We start from the raw sequence: 14,377 nt of genomic DNA, 5'->3' as shown, positions 1-14,377 counted from the left end.
GCCACACACAGCTGTGGCTTTTTTTCCCTCCTCTCCATATGAATGTTCAGTGCTACTACTGCCAGCCACTCCAAGCAAGCTGTTGTGGGGTTAGCCCCATCTACCCTCCACTTTGCCAGTGGAAGCTGCCTAACAGGATCTCTGAACCTGGGAAGGAATATTCAAAACCCTTCAGCAAACAGCTCCTGTGTGTCTTGACTGATACCCAAGAAGCTCAATATCACAGGCATTCTTTGCCACTAAAATGACTGCCATGTAGAGGGACTTTCTTCTTTCAGAGATCCCTATAATGATCTAACTGAAACTAATTTGTAGTTGACATCAGCCTTAATCTCTGAATAAAATACCTGTATTATAAAGACCACCATATATTGTGTATGTCTTGGTTAGAAAACAAAAATAAATAACGAATGCAAAGCTCAGGCCTGATGAACAGAAATCATTTGAGTGATTCAAATATAAAAGCTTTGAAATACCTGTTGCAGAAAGGAAAAATGAATGGTAGCAATGAATATATGCATCTGTATTTAGACTTACCCTTTCCATTTCTTTGAAGTCATCATCTAGCTTGGTTCCTTCTGCACCTCCTACTTTTTCGCTCACTTTCTGCAGTTAAAAAGAAGAAGAACAAACAGATTCAGTAGATCAGTGAAAAATCTAGCCACTGTGCTTCGCTGTTTCCCTTTTGTTTCCTTTTTTCCCCTCTACATTGGTACAACAGTCCTTTCTGAAAAACTTGCTACAGACACACTTTCTTTTATGTTAAACAATCAGAAAATAGTAAGTTACTGCTCAAGTCTCAGAGACTCAATCTTCTGCTGGTGCCAGAAGTACATACTATCTATCATGTATTTTCAAGATCACAGCTCTATTTCTTTGTTGAATGAATCTTTGGAACTAACTTAACAAGCAATTAATCTACAATAACAGATCTGTATTCAACAGACAGAAATAGCCTTGGTTGTCTGTGCTGACGAAAGAAAGGGGTAACTTGATAGAGTGAACTGGGGAACTAAAACCCGGCACTAAGAAACTTCCAATGGGAGCTGAAAAATGTCTCAAGGTGCCCTGTCCACTGTGCATCAATGCCACACCAAGTGCAGTAATCATGCCTAAGCAGAGAAGAAGAAACTCCCAAGACTGGACTTCAGCCACCCAGAAGGCAATACCTAACCACACCTGAAAACTCTCAGAAACATACTGACTCAAGGCACAGTCAGACCTTCACTATCAAAAAACAGGTTTATAATAAAGGTGTTAGCTATAAAAAACCTTTACAATTCATACCAGGCAAGAGCTGAAAGTCCACAAGAGTTTATATATATAAAACACCAGATCTGTCAGAAATAATGAAAGGGAACTTTTGTGGGTTTTGGTAAAATACTCTGTCTGAAAACTAACTGGGAAACTATTTCATACTATTAAATTTTCCTGACTCAGTGGAACACATTGAACTGAATTTCCTTTACTACCAGTAGAAGTGACAGTAACAAATGTGAATGGTAACAACTATGAAGCATTGTTAAAAAATTAATATTTTAGCAATTGTATTGTCAGTCACAAGTGTTTTATTAGTGTAATTCCACAACCAGGGTGCTGCACCTGGGGAATAACTCAGTACACGTTAGGGGCTGACTTGCTGGAAAGCAGCTCTGTGGCAAAACACCTGGGAATCCTGTCTGACTCTGGTAGCAGGTCAAGGGAAGTTATGCTTCCCTAATCTGACCTGGTGAGGTCTCATCTGGAGTACTGTGTCCAGTTCTGGGCTCCCCATTTCATGGACAGGGAACTGCCTGATAGGGTACAAAGATGATTAGGGGACTAGAACATCTCTATTATGAAGACAGGATGAAGGACTCTGGGCTTCTTTGCCTAGAGAAGAGAAGAACAAAAAGAGAACTCATAAATGCTTATAAATACTTGAAGGGTCAGCATTAGGAGGGTGATGCTAGTCTTTTTTTTCCAGTGGTACCCAGTGATAGGACAAGGGGTAATGGGCATAAAATTGAACACAGGAAGTTCCATGTAAACATGAGGAGGAACTTCTTCACTTTGAGGTTGGTAGAGCACTGGAACAGGCAGCCCAGACAGGTGGTGGAGTGTCCATCTCCAGAGTCATTCAAAACCTGCCTGGACACCACCCTGTGCAACCTGCTCCAAGTAAACCTCCTCTGGCAGCGGTGGTTGGACTAGGTATTTCCAGGGGTCTGTTCCAGCCCTTTATCATTCTGGGATTCTGTAACACCAGTCAATTTAACAAGCTTTCCTATGTGCCTCTGAATCATCTTTAGACCGTTCTTACTAAGTGTAAATATTGATCTCTGCAAAGTGACTACTCCAATAAACAAGGAGAAACAAAACAAATAACACATTTTCCTCTTAGTTTCAACCACTGTGTTAACTATTTACTATTTTCTTTTAGCAGAAAGAGGACGAAGACCTTCAGTCAATAACTCACATATGATTTAAAAAAAAAAATCAGATATTTGATTCATTTTAAATTCACTCCAGTTCACTCCAACAAAATCACAAGGGTAGCACAGCCAAGCTCTTACTCATGCAGGCTATAATTATCTGTGCAATAGGAAACAGCTATCAGCCCTGTTTGTTTTCTCCTTGCAAATTAGTATACTATGAAAGACCCTGAAAAAAAAACAGAACTTATTTATCCCTTCTTTCCTATACAGAAGAGACGTGCAAATCTATGCAAACACTCTGTCATTAACATATACACAGAGGAGTTGGTAAGGTCTCTGTTACTGAACTCATGCCACACAGAGATTAGTTAAGTGCCAGAAAATATCGTAGATTTCAACGTCAGTGCTGTGAGGAACAGTTCTGCACTGGACAAGGGACAGACTCGGTGATCTAAAAGGTGCTACTCATTTGCAGTTTCTGTGAAAAATAAAAATTAAAAAAAAAAAAAAAAAAAAAAGAGAAGCAAAAAAGACCAGAAGCTTTCTTTGCCCATCCACAAATGCATCTTCTGCAAACAGATGCCCTACTACAGACGTTAGGTCAGAAGACTTCTATCGCAATCACAGAGTCAAGCAGGTTGGAAGACATCTCTAAGATCATCCAGTCCAACCTAGCACCCAGCCCTATCCAATCAACTAGACCATGGCACTAAGTGCCTCATCCAGTCTTTGAACACCTGGAATCATAGAATCCAACAGAGTTGGAAGGGACCACAAGGATCATCTAGTTCAAACTCCCCTGCCATGGGCAGTGACACCCTACCCTAGATGAGGCTGGCCAGAGTCCCATCCAGCCTGGCCTTAAACACCTCCAGCGACTCCACCACTTCCAAAGGCAAATCACTCTCTCTGGCAAGGACTCCCTCCTAACATCCAGCCTATACCTCCCCTACCACAACTTGAGACTGTGTCCCCTTGTTCTGTTGCTGGCTGCCTGGCAGAAGAGACTGACCCCCAACCAGCTACAACCTCTCTTCAAGTAACTGTAGACCGCAATGAGGTCACCCCTGAGCCTCCTCTTCTCCAGGCTAAACAACCCCAGCTCCCTCAGCCTCTCCTCAGAGGGCTGTGCTCCAGGCCCCTCACCAGCTTCATCGCCCTTCTCTGGACACATTCCAGTATCTCAAGATCTCTTTTGAAGTGAGGAGCCCAGAACTGGACACAGGACTCAAGGTGTAGCCTGACCAGTGTTGAGTACAGGGGAAGAATAACCTCCCTCGTCCTACTGGCCACACTATTGCTGATACAGGCCAGGATGCCATTGGCTCTCTTGGCCACCTGGGCACACTGATGCCTCATCTTCAGCCCACTGTCTACCAGCACACCCAGGTCCCTTTCTGCCTGGCTGCTCTCAGCCACTCTGTTCCCAGCCTGTAGTGCTACTTAGGGTTGTTGTGGCCAAAGTGCAGAACCCTGCACTTGGCCTTGTTAAATCTCATCCCATTGGCCTCTGCCCACCCTTCCAGCCTGTCCAGGTCCCTCTGCAGGGCTTTCCTACCTTCCAGCAGATCAACACCTGCTCCTAGCTTGGTGTCATCTGCAAACTTACTCATGCTGGACTCAATCTCCTGGTCCATGTCATCAGTAAAGGTATTGAACAGGACTGGGCCCGGCACTCATCCTTGGGGAACACCACTAGTGACTGGCTGCCAACTGGATGTGGCACCATTCACCACCACTCTCTGGGCCTGGTCCTCCAGCCATTTCTTGACCCATATCAATATATGCTAGTATGTGAATATTGAAAATATATTGTGAATCGCTCTCTTCTCTCAGGTGGCCAGCTCCAGAACAAGAGGACACAGCCTCAGGCTGCGCCAGGGGAAATTTCGGCTCGAGGTGAGGAGAAAGTTCTTCACTGAGAGAGTCATTGGGCACTGGAATGGGCTGCCTGGGGAGGTGGTGGAGTCGTCGTCCCTGGGGCAGTTCAAGGCAAGGTTGGATGTGGCACTTGGTGCCATGGTCTAGCCTTGGGCACTGTGGTAAAGGGTTGGACTTGATGATCTGTGAGGTCTCTTCCAACCTTGGTGATACTGTGATACTGTGATACTGTGATACTGTAACCTACCCAATGGTTACTTAATGTTGCAGTCCTTACTAGCTGTAGCTTTACTTTTCATCACTTGAAAATACTATTCATAGTTGATGAAGACTGACAAAGACATGGCTTAGCATCCTCCCCAATGGCCTAAGTGTGCAAAGCACAGGAAAGAACTGGTGGAGTGGTCCAAAGCATCAGAGGCGTGGAACACCTCTCCTATGAAGAATGGCTGAGAAAGCTGGGGTTGTTCAGCCCAGAGAGAGCTTCAGAGAGACTTTACTTGCACTTTTTCAATACATAGAGAGGGGCTCTAACAAGATAGGGACAATCATTTAGCTGATCCTGTTCCAAGAGGACAAAGAGTAATGGTTTCAAACTAAAAGGGGGTCAATTTAGACTAATATAAGCAAGGCGTTTTTTAACATGAGAGTAATGAAACACTGAAGGGGTAGACGCCCCACCTCTGGAAACAATCAAGGTCAGTTTGGGAGGGACTCTGAGCAACCTGGTCTAGTTAAAGATGTTCCTCCTCACCGGCATATACTAAGGCCCCTTTGCAATGCCACAGTCTTAAGTGGACAGGTGAGAGCAGTGGGCCCCAGAAAGGCAGTCTTGGCACTTGCAACAGAGCCCACATCTATGTCATCACTGTATTGACTACACTTGGAGATATTCTTCAGCCCATTTATATCCATCCTTCAAATCAACTGCACTTCATTAAGGCTGCTGCTCTACCATTCTCTATGATTGTCAGAGTTGATTATCACAGGTCATGAACCTATGCCAGCCTACATCAGCTGAGGATCTGCTGTCATACTAAAGATTCAGAAGCAGTTGGAAACATTGCTAGATAACAGCCACAGCTAGCCCGAAAACAAAAACTCTATTTTGCCATGCCATTTGTGTTGCTGTTTCAGCATTTTGGTTCTTGCTTTGCAACAGAAGGGAAATTATCCCCTTTAAGTTGTCCTGAAAAATGACAAAAATGCTCTTCCTATTCATGTGAAGGAATTAAAATATCACTATGTTTTCATAAAAAGTAACAAATCCAGTAGAAATATTTTTTTGTTGTCATTTGTGGTTTTGTTTGTTTATTTGTTCATTTTTGTTGGCTTTTTTTTGTTGCGGGCGGCAGGGAGGAATGTTTTGTGCATTTTGTTTTGTACACTTTTGTGCATCAAAAATACACAGACCTTTGCTGCACTTAACAGTGTCACAATGTTTACAGTTGAGATCATATTTTCAGCCGTATTTTATATGATTGAAACCAAGCATATGTGCCTTAGAGCAAATTCCAATTTAATAAAGATCCTATTTCCACCGAGGCAGAATATTAAGCAAACATCTGCTGGTCTGAATGGCTTCAGAAGGGACAACAAAAGTGTTAAATTCTACACGGCATGAATTCTACACCTAGATTTAAAAAGTACTTCTTTTTTTTTTGATGTTGTTCCTGGCAGATAATATTAAAAAGGCAGGTTTTTGGTGAATGCTGACAGGATCTGGAATATCCTCTTTAACATCTTCATAGATGATCTGGATGAGGGCATGGAGTCAGCCATCAGCAAGTTTGCAGATGACACCAAGCTGGGGGCAGATGTGGCTGGGTTGGAGGGCAGAAGGGCTCTGCAGCAGGACCTTGACCACCTGCACAGATGGGCAGAGTCCAATGGGATGGGGTTCAATAGCTCCAAGTGCAGGGTGCTGCACTTTGGCCACAACAACCCCATGCAGAGATACAGGCTGGGAACAGAGTGGCTGGAGAGCAGCCAGACAGAGAGGGATCTGGGGGTGCTGATTGATACCCGCCTGAACATGAGCCAGCAGTGTGCCCAGGTGGCCAAGAGAGCCAGTGGCATCCTGGCCTGCATCAGGAATGGTGTGGTCAGCAGGAGCAGGGAGGTCATTCTGCCCCTGTACTCTGCACTGGTTAGACCACACCTTGAGTACTGTGTTTCATTCTGGGCCCCCCAGTTTAGGAGGGACATTGAGATGCTTGAGCGTGTCCAGAGAAGGGCGACGAGGCTGGTGAGAGGCCTCGAGCAGAAGCCCTCTGAGGAGAGGCTGAGGGAGCTGGGATTGTTTAGCCTGGAGAAGAGGAGGCTCAGGGGGGACCTTATTGCTGTCTACAACTACCTGAAGGGTGGTTGTGGCCAGGGGGAGGTTGCTCTCTTCTCTCAGGTAGCCAGCACCAGAACGAGAGGACACAGCCTCAGGCTGCACCAGGGGAAATTTAGGCTCGAGGTGAGGAGAAAGTTCTTCACTGAGAGAGTCATTGGACACTGGAATGGGCTGCCCGGGGAGGTGGTGGAGTCGCCGTCCCTGGGGCACTTCAAGGCAAGGTTGGACATGGCACTTGGTGCCATGGTCTAGCCTTGAGCTCTGTGGTAAAGGGTTGGACTTGATGATCTGTGAGGTCTCTTCCAACCTTGGTGATACTGTGATAAGCCATAATGACAGGAGTGTGGTTTGGTAGACTCCATATGAAATGACAAAGCTTCTTAAGTCATATGTATGGAGGAATCCATCCCACTTCTCATATAGTTTTGCAATTAATCTTTTTTTTATTGCTGTGCCATAATGCAGCATGTTGTGGAGGAGAAGAAAAAAAAAGTAGAAAGCTTGTGCTAAAAATTCCAGTTGCCTTTTACAGAATACACTAATGGCCACTTTTACAGTATTGCATACAGCAGTCCTCTAATCATAGTATGAAACTGATGCTATCACTTCTCTCTACTCATAAGATATTAATGTAAATCCAAAATGAACTAGAGTTATTTCATGAGAATTCCATTCTTCAGTAGTACAACACTGCATTTACTCTGGTGCTTTCTGAACAAGTCACAGTTCAAACAACTGCTACCAGAGAAGCTTGCACAGTATGATATGCCACTACTCAAACTTGAAGATGTAGCATGATCTGAACTAAACTACAGCAGCAGTCATCTGAATCTGCAGCTCTACTAACTTTTTTCAATACTATTTGACAGCATGTATAAAAGGCAACTCTGGTCCTTCACAGGAGTAGAAAACCAGCTTTGAATAGATGGCCACCGCAACACTCTTGCCTTTGCAAATTCAATGCCCTGTTTCTAAAGCAGATGCATCACAGTGAAAGTGAAAAGAGTCTTTTTATGGTATGCATTCATAGTGCAAAGCAGTACAGAACACAGCAACATTTTTACTTTAAGCACAAAGCAAACTTTGATCTACTTCTTTTGTCCTTTTATTGTTAAAGCTATCCTAGTTCTCCCACTTGGATGTTTTGGAGATTGACCATCCACAGTGTTTCTTACCTACCACATACTTGATTTTCCTCAGTGTAACTTCTCTGTTCTGTTTCTAAGAGAAGTCTGTTGACACTACAATTCTATCAAATTGCCACAGAATGGATGGAATGGTAAGAACAAAAATTTTATTAACATGAGAACTAAAGAAAATAGTAAAGAATGAAGCTTACAGACACACTATGGAGAAAAGCACTGTTCTCTGTATTTCACTCTTATTAAACTCAAGTCACTCTTTTACTTACTCATGCTTGATTGCTTAGTTGCCATCTGTTCCACAGGTTTCTATAACTCTTTCACACAGTTTTTGACTTCTGCCTCTCACTGTAAGGGCTTGTATTCTAGTAGCACAATGACAGAAATACCTTCAAGTTTGTCAAGATTTTCAAACAGGCTCTAAAATGCTGCAACGCTTTATTAGCTTTGCAGACACAAGGACAAAAATAGCTGACTTGCAAAAGAAAGCAGTGAGAAATGCACATTTTAATAGGAAGAAGTCTATGTATGGCTAAGGTTTGCCAACGCTGCAGGCTTTTCAGAAGCAGCACACATCTGGGAAAGAACATTTATAAAAAACATAGTCTCTAATCAGTAATTATTTTTTTATTCTGTCATTTCACATCCTAGACTAAGACAAAATTTCCATTTGCAAGCTCATTTTTCTGTCTGTATGATCCAGTGCAGTTTGGCATTTATGGTACCAGAATTTATTACTGATGAAAATACATGACATCAATTCAAATTTATGACCATGGCTCTGGTTCTCTGGAGACAGTGAAGCATACCTCCTTGTAGCAAACCATACTCTCAGCAATAACAGTAAGCAAGAGAGGAGATTTGCCACTGATTTAAGACAAATTAGAATGGGGATTAAAAGAAAAATCCACTTCAAAATGTATGTAAAATAGCTGTATTTTAGACTTCTTCTACAACCAACATCAGAACATAGCAGAAAATACAGACCTTTCCCAGAATTGTCTGGAGATAGCCTATCTTCAGAAATATTACAAGACTGTTGAAAATAGAATTGTTGGGCCACAGCACCTTCACTTGTACTAGAAAGGGCATTGACATCTGATTTTAGCTGAGGTAGAGTGATTCTGCTCAAGCTTTTCTGCAACAGCCGTGTACATGAGGAAAGCCCTCATTCATTAGCCAGAAGAAACTCAACAGTCGTGAGCCCCAGAAGTGTCTGATTAAGTGTACACTTACATTGCACTCATTTGTTAAAGAAACTGAGCACAACTCTCATTAAGCATAAATGATTTCACAAGACAGGAGACCTTATCACCCTCTCCCTTGTGTTTAAAACGCTGAATTTTTATCCTGAATTTCTTTCACTTTGTAAATACCTTGTGCAAAACAGGGACTGTCAATGTGATGTGTAGAACAAGCTATTTAAGCAATAAAACAAAAAACGAACCTCGTTTAAGATACAATAATGTCTATTTACATTTCACTAGTAATTTCCTCTTCTTCTGCTGTGATAGCTGTAAAAGCAGTCCACAATTGCAGCTGCAGCTCATCAACAGAAGTAACTTCCCTTGTAGAACTGAGGAGTACAGTGTCTCCAGTGATACCACACAAGCTGTCTACAACTATCTGAAGGGAAGTTGTAGCCAGGTGGGGGTTGGTCTCTTCTCCCAGGCAACCAGCAATAGAACAAGGGGACACAGTCTCAAGTTGTGCCACGGGAAGTATAGGCTGGATGTTAGGAGGAAGTTCTTGCCAGAGAGAGTGATTTCCCATTGGAATGGGCTGCCCAGGGAGGTGGTGGAGTCACCATCCCTGGAGGTGTTCAAGAAAAGCCTGGATGAGGCACTTAGTGCCATGGTCTAGTTGACTGGCTAGGGCTGGGTGCTAGGTTGGACTGGATGATCTTGGAGGTCTCTTCCAATCTGGCTGATTCTTTGATTCTATGCCCTAAAGGATTATGAAGACAGTGTGAAAAGCAAAAGGGGGAAAAAAAAATAAGGATCCAAGAATCTCCAGGGAACTTGCATTTTTTTATCTTCTGAGACTCTGGCTATGTTGTTGGAAGTTTACTTTCTCCTTAGCAAAATTAATACACTTGCCTACCACGTGGAAAAATTGTGAGCATTAATTTGCACCTTCTATTGTTTGAATTGTGAAATGTTCTTGATGTAGTTATGGGAAGCACCTGCCAAACAAGCCTGAGATTATCCTTTCCTTTATTCCTCTGTCACTCAGCAGATAAGTTTAACTGGAAATAATATATTCCATCCCCTGATGGCACTGCAGTGACTCTCTTCCTGCTAGAAGTCTTTGCTTGCCAGACTGTTCCAGCACACCACCACATCAAGTCCAGGTTGGCTAGGTTTACTCTCCCTTCAAAGTTCTCAACTCTGCTATTGGATGCAGAATGTCAACAAGAAGTGCACTATTAGTCAGAGGGTTCTATTTTGGAAACTCAAGAATAAAAGGGGAAACTATAAATTGACTCTAAAAAGCTTGCCTTCACCTGCCACAAAGCATCTTCCAAGTATCCTTTATACATAGACTATTTCTGAGCCTTGCTAAACCTCACTTCTGAGAGTAGTAAGTAGCCCTCTTAAAAACCTCCACCAGCAGTCTGAAGGAAAGTCAGAAAGCAAGGGAAATTGTGACATAATTAACATACAGGAATTGGCAATGCTAAGGCTTGTCAAGTCATGAAGTAAGATTCTTCATGGCACAGGCTCTCCAGTTACACCAGCCTGGAGCAAAATCAAAACAGCTCAGTAGAACTATTTCTCCCCAAGAAAGATGAAAAGCAATTAGAACTCAAACGTCCATCACTGTTGTAGTTTAATCTGTTCTGCCCTTACTTTCCTCATGTAGAAAAAAATCTTTTTTTTTTTTTTCTTTTTTCTTTCTTTTTTTTTTTTTTGGTATGTGTCTTAGCAAAAGCTGTCAAAGGGAAGGGAGAAGTGCGTCTGCATCATCCTTCCTTTGACCAGCCTGATCTATCTTTTTGGTTGATGAATACAAGAAAGGTCCACACTGCAGAATTCGTGCAACTGCAGCGTCAGGAGGAGTCATTCACATTCAGTGCTAGCTCACAGTATGAAAGTATGCCGCAAGCTTCTGCACTGGCAGCAGCTACTGCAGAGCCTCTGCTGCAATGCCACTGCATCACACCGGAGGTTTTCCACTGTAAGTGAAAGAAAGCAGGGCAAGGTAAGGGGAAGAGCTGTGGAGGACTGTGGTGGTGTAGCAGTGTCCTGGGCTGTATCTCTGTATGGAAGTCCCTGCACAGAGGCACTTACTCACCATCACAGATGAAGGAAGTACTTTCTAGGGCAGACAAAAATTTAAATCAGTATGATGCGTCCTAGTGACAGAGTTGTGTGCTGACAGCTGAGACACTGTGCTGCATCCATGGTAACCACAATCCATTTCACATATTTAAACTTATTACTGAAGTTATGCATGTTTGTCAAACAGACGCTTTAAGAGGTCACTTGTCTGCAAAGTTTAAGTTCAGCCACAAAGCCTCAGCACCTCTGCATTTTAGTGCAGCCTCAAAAGCTGACAAAAAGAAGCCAGCCAAAGCTCAAAAGCTACCAGACAGCTGAGGACAGCCAGAACATTCTGTGCTTTTTCAATGCTCCTAGCCACCAGTATGGGAAACAGAAGAAATTGGCATTAAAAAGATGCCTGTATTAGCTAGAAGATGTGCCAATCTCTGCCTTTTTTGATGCACAGAAAAGGAGCAGAGAATCTAGTCCCGTATGTTTGCTATTCCTATATGGTATTTCTACTTCTGATGACAACAGCATCATGACTCATTCCCTTTATTGGACTTGGAGGAATAAAATGTTTCTAAGTCTTTTACTCCTGTGCAAAGTGATCTGGATTCAGACCCTTACATGTCCTCCACACAGCAGCAATGGGAGCCTTGCCCTACACAGAATTGATACAGGGAAAGAGGACATCGATTCATAACATCAAGGAGTTGTTTTGGCTGGAAAAGACCTCTGAGATCATCGACTCCAACTGTAGAACTAACACCACCACAGTCATTAAGCCATGTCCTTAAGGGTCATGCCTACACCTTCCTTGATTACCTCCATGACTAGTGCCCACCTCACTACAACCTTTCAGGCAGTTGTAGAGAGCAATGAAGTCTCCCCTTAGTCTCCTGCTCTCCAGACTAAACAACCCCAGTTTCCTAATCTGGTCCTCGTAAAACTTGTTCTCCAGACCCTTCAACAATTTTGTTGCCCTTCTCTGGACACATTCCAGCAACTCAGTGTCTTTATTGTAGGGAGTGGCCCATAACTGAACACATGTGTCCTCACCAACACCGAGTACAGGGGCAAAATCACTTTCCTACTCCTGCCAGCCACACTATTCCTGATACTGGCCAGGATGTCATTGGCCTTCTTTAGCACCTCACCTGGGAACACTGCTGTCTCAAGTTCAGCCAGCTGTCAAACAGCATTCCCAGATCCTTTTCTGCTAGGCCACCCTTTACAGCCATTCTGCACCAAGCCTGCAATGGCATGAGGTTGTTGTGACCTATGTGCAGGACCTAGTACTTGGCTTTACTAAATGTCAGGTCATTGATCCAGCTTGCCCAGATCTCTTTGCAGAAACTTCCCAGAAACACTCCCACTCAATTTAGTGTCATCTGCTCAATTTCATCTGTGCTCAGTTTCCTGGAGTGTCAAAAGAATTGAATGTTTCTTCAGTGCAAGTGGCTGACTCAGCTGGATGGTGAGAGGGACAGAACTAATATAAGACCACTAACAGTGTTGAGGTTCCCAGATTTCTCATCTAGGGAGTTGCACAACACCAACTTTCTCATCTGGAATGTTATCAATTGATAGTTCCTGACTTATCTTGCTCTGTTATTATAAATAAATAATATTTTTGTATTTTGGAAGTAAAGTGTAAACCACAAAATTACATATTCATTTGAACTGTCATAGTTTTCTCATGTCTTTAAAGCATTGTTTTTAAATGAAACTCTTAAGAGATAAAGTTGATTGCTCTGAGTAGACAGAGTTGCAGCTTTAACTTCTTTTTCTTTCCCCCTGCACTTTCAGGCAGTTGAAACATGGATTTTGAAACATGCATCTCATACAGAGGTATATGACAGAACACCAAGCAGAAAAAAAGGGCAAAGAATACACAGAGCTAGCTGCACCCAGCTAGCTGCACCTCAGGTACAGAATTAATGAACCTTATGGATCATGAACCAGCTAATCTCAACTACATGCATTAACACATGCTTGCTCCATCCATGTAGCTTCTAAGTTCAACAGAAACAATTACAACTTAACCTGACAAACACATACCTCATCAGACAGCAGACCCAATCTGGGCACAGGTGACAGACAGTTTAAATTGTCCTGTGGTTTCTTAAACCATGCCACCAGACTGCTTGAGCTCAACTAATCCGTTTCAGCTCAGAACTGTGCTTCCTGAAGCAGTAGTTTAAGCTGGCAGCTCGGTGACAAAGTTTATGACAGACTCTTTATGAAGAGTAATATTTAGTCTTGGATACTGATCCAGCTAACTGGACTAAATGTCAGCTTTGGGAAAAAAGGGAGTATTTCACTAGAAGGTGAAGCATGCTAGGATACAGCCTACACCTTTCTAAGACCTCCAGGAAACCCAAGTCCGCATCAGCCTTTCTCAAGCAGTGATGCAACGATGTAGCAACGATGTACTGCTGACTGGTAAAGCAGATGAAACTACATGACTTACTTGGCCATGTTAAGAACTTATTTTTACAGAGTAGTAAAGCTTCTGGTGTACTTATTGCCACAGTGCCTAAAAGGTTGCAGTCTGCATAGCACAACAAAATGCAGGTCTCAACTATTTGTGTATTTTCTTATGCTACTGGCAGAACTGATAAATTTTAAGTACATACAGAGCAATCCAAAGCTATGCACCACTTTCAGTTTGATAGTAGTACATTGAGAAATTTTGGAGATAATTTTAAAGCTTTCTTTTTTTTTTTTTTTTTTTTTTTTTTTAAAAAAAGCAGCACCTAAATTAAGCTGAATGCCCTTTCCTTTCTTTAAATTCATCATCTGTCTATCACAACCACTATATAAGAGTGATATGTGTTATTATGGGCAGGAAAGCACTGCACTGCAAAAGTAACACTCAGACAAGCTCTGGATATTTCTGGGATGACACCTTTGATTGACTGAAATAGTGGCTTGCTTTTGTGCACTTCAGATACGTACACAAATGAAAAAGAAGAGAAGGGGAATGGATGAGTAAGGACTGGGTAAAACATACCCAGATACAATAAAAAAGTGATACACCACAACGTTTATCCTGATGCTGTACTGTGTATGAGGACGCTGCACCGCACAGTGTCCAGGAGCAGATGTAGCTTTGCTTCTGCACTGCAGCAAGGTCAGCGATGGAGTTCTGTCAGAGTTCCTGGCAGAGAGGAGAAGCAGACACTTCCTACCAAAACAAATGTATTGCCATAGTCCTAGGAGCTTAATATGTAAGTCTGTAGATAATAACGTTCCTCCTTTCACCATTATGTCTCTCAGCTACCAGTGACAAAAGGCATTTTAAAATATAAGGAAAAAAAAAAA

At 42.7% G+C, this 14,377-nt stretch overlaps 1 protein-coding gene across 1 annotated transcript in view; it reads right to left on the bottom strand.

Annotated features, from left to right (window-relative positions):
- Window positions 1-14,377, bottom strand: part of SH3GL2 (SH3 domain containing GRB2 like 2, endophilin A1) — a 111,258-nt gene that overhangs the window by 25,687 nt on the left and 71,194 nt on the right. The window contains exon 2 of the mRNA XM_064140675.1: window positions 538-606. Coding sequence (XP_063996745.1) covers window positions 538-606 — 69 coding nt within the window. The remainder of the gene's footprint in view (window positions 1-537; window positions 607-14,377) is intronic.

The sequence above is a fragment of the Pogoniulus pusillus genome, chromosome Z (genome assembly GCF_015220805.1).
Source record: "Pogoniulus pusillus isolate bPogPus1 chromosome Z, bPogPus1.pri, whole genome shotgun sequence".
NCBI lineage: Eukaryota > Metazoa > Chordata > Aves > Piciformes > Lybiidae > Pogoniulus > Pogoniulus pusillus.
This window is presented reverse-complemented; position numbering and strand designations above follow the sequence as displayed.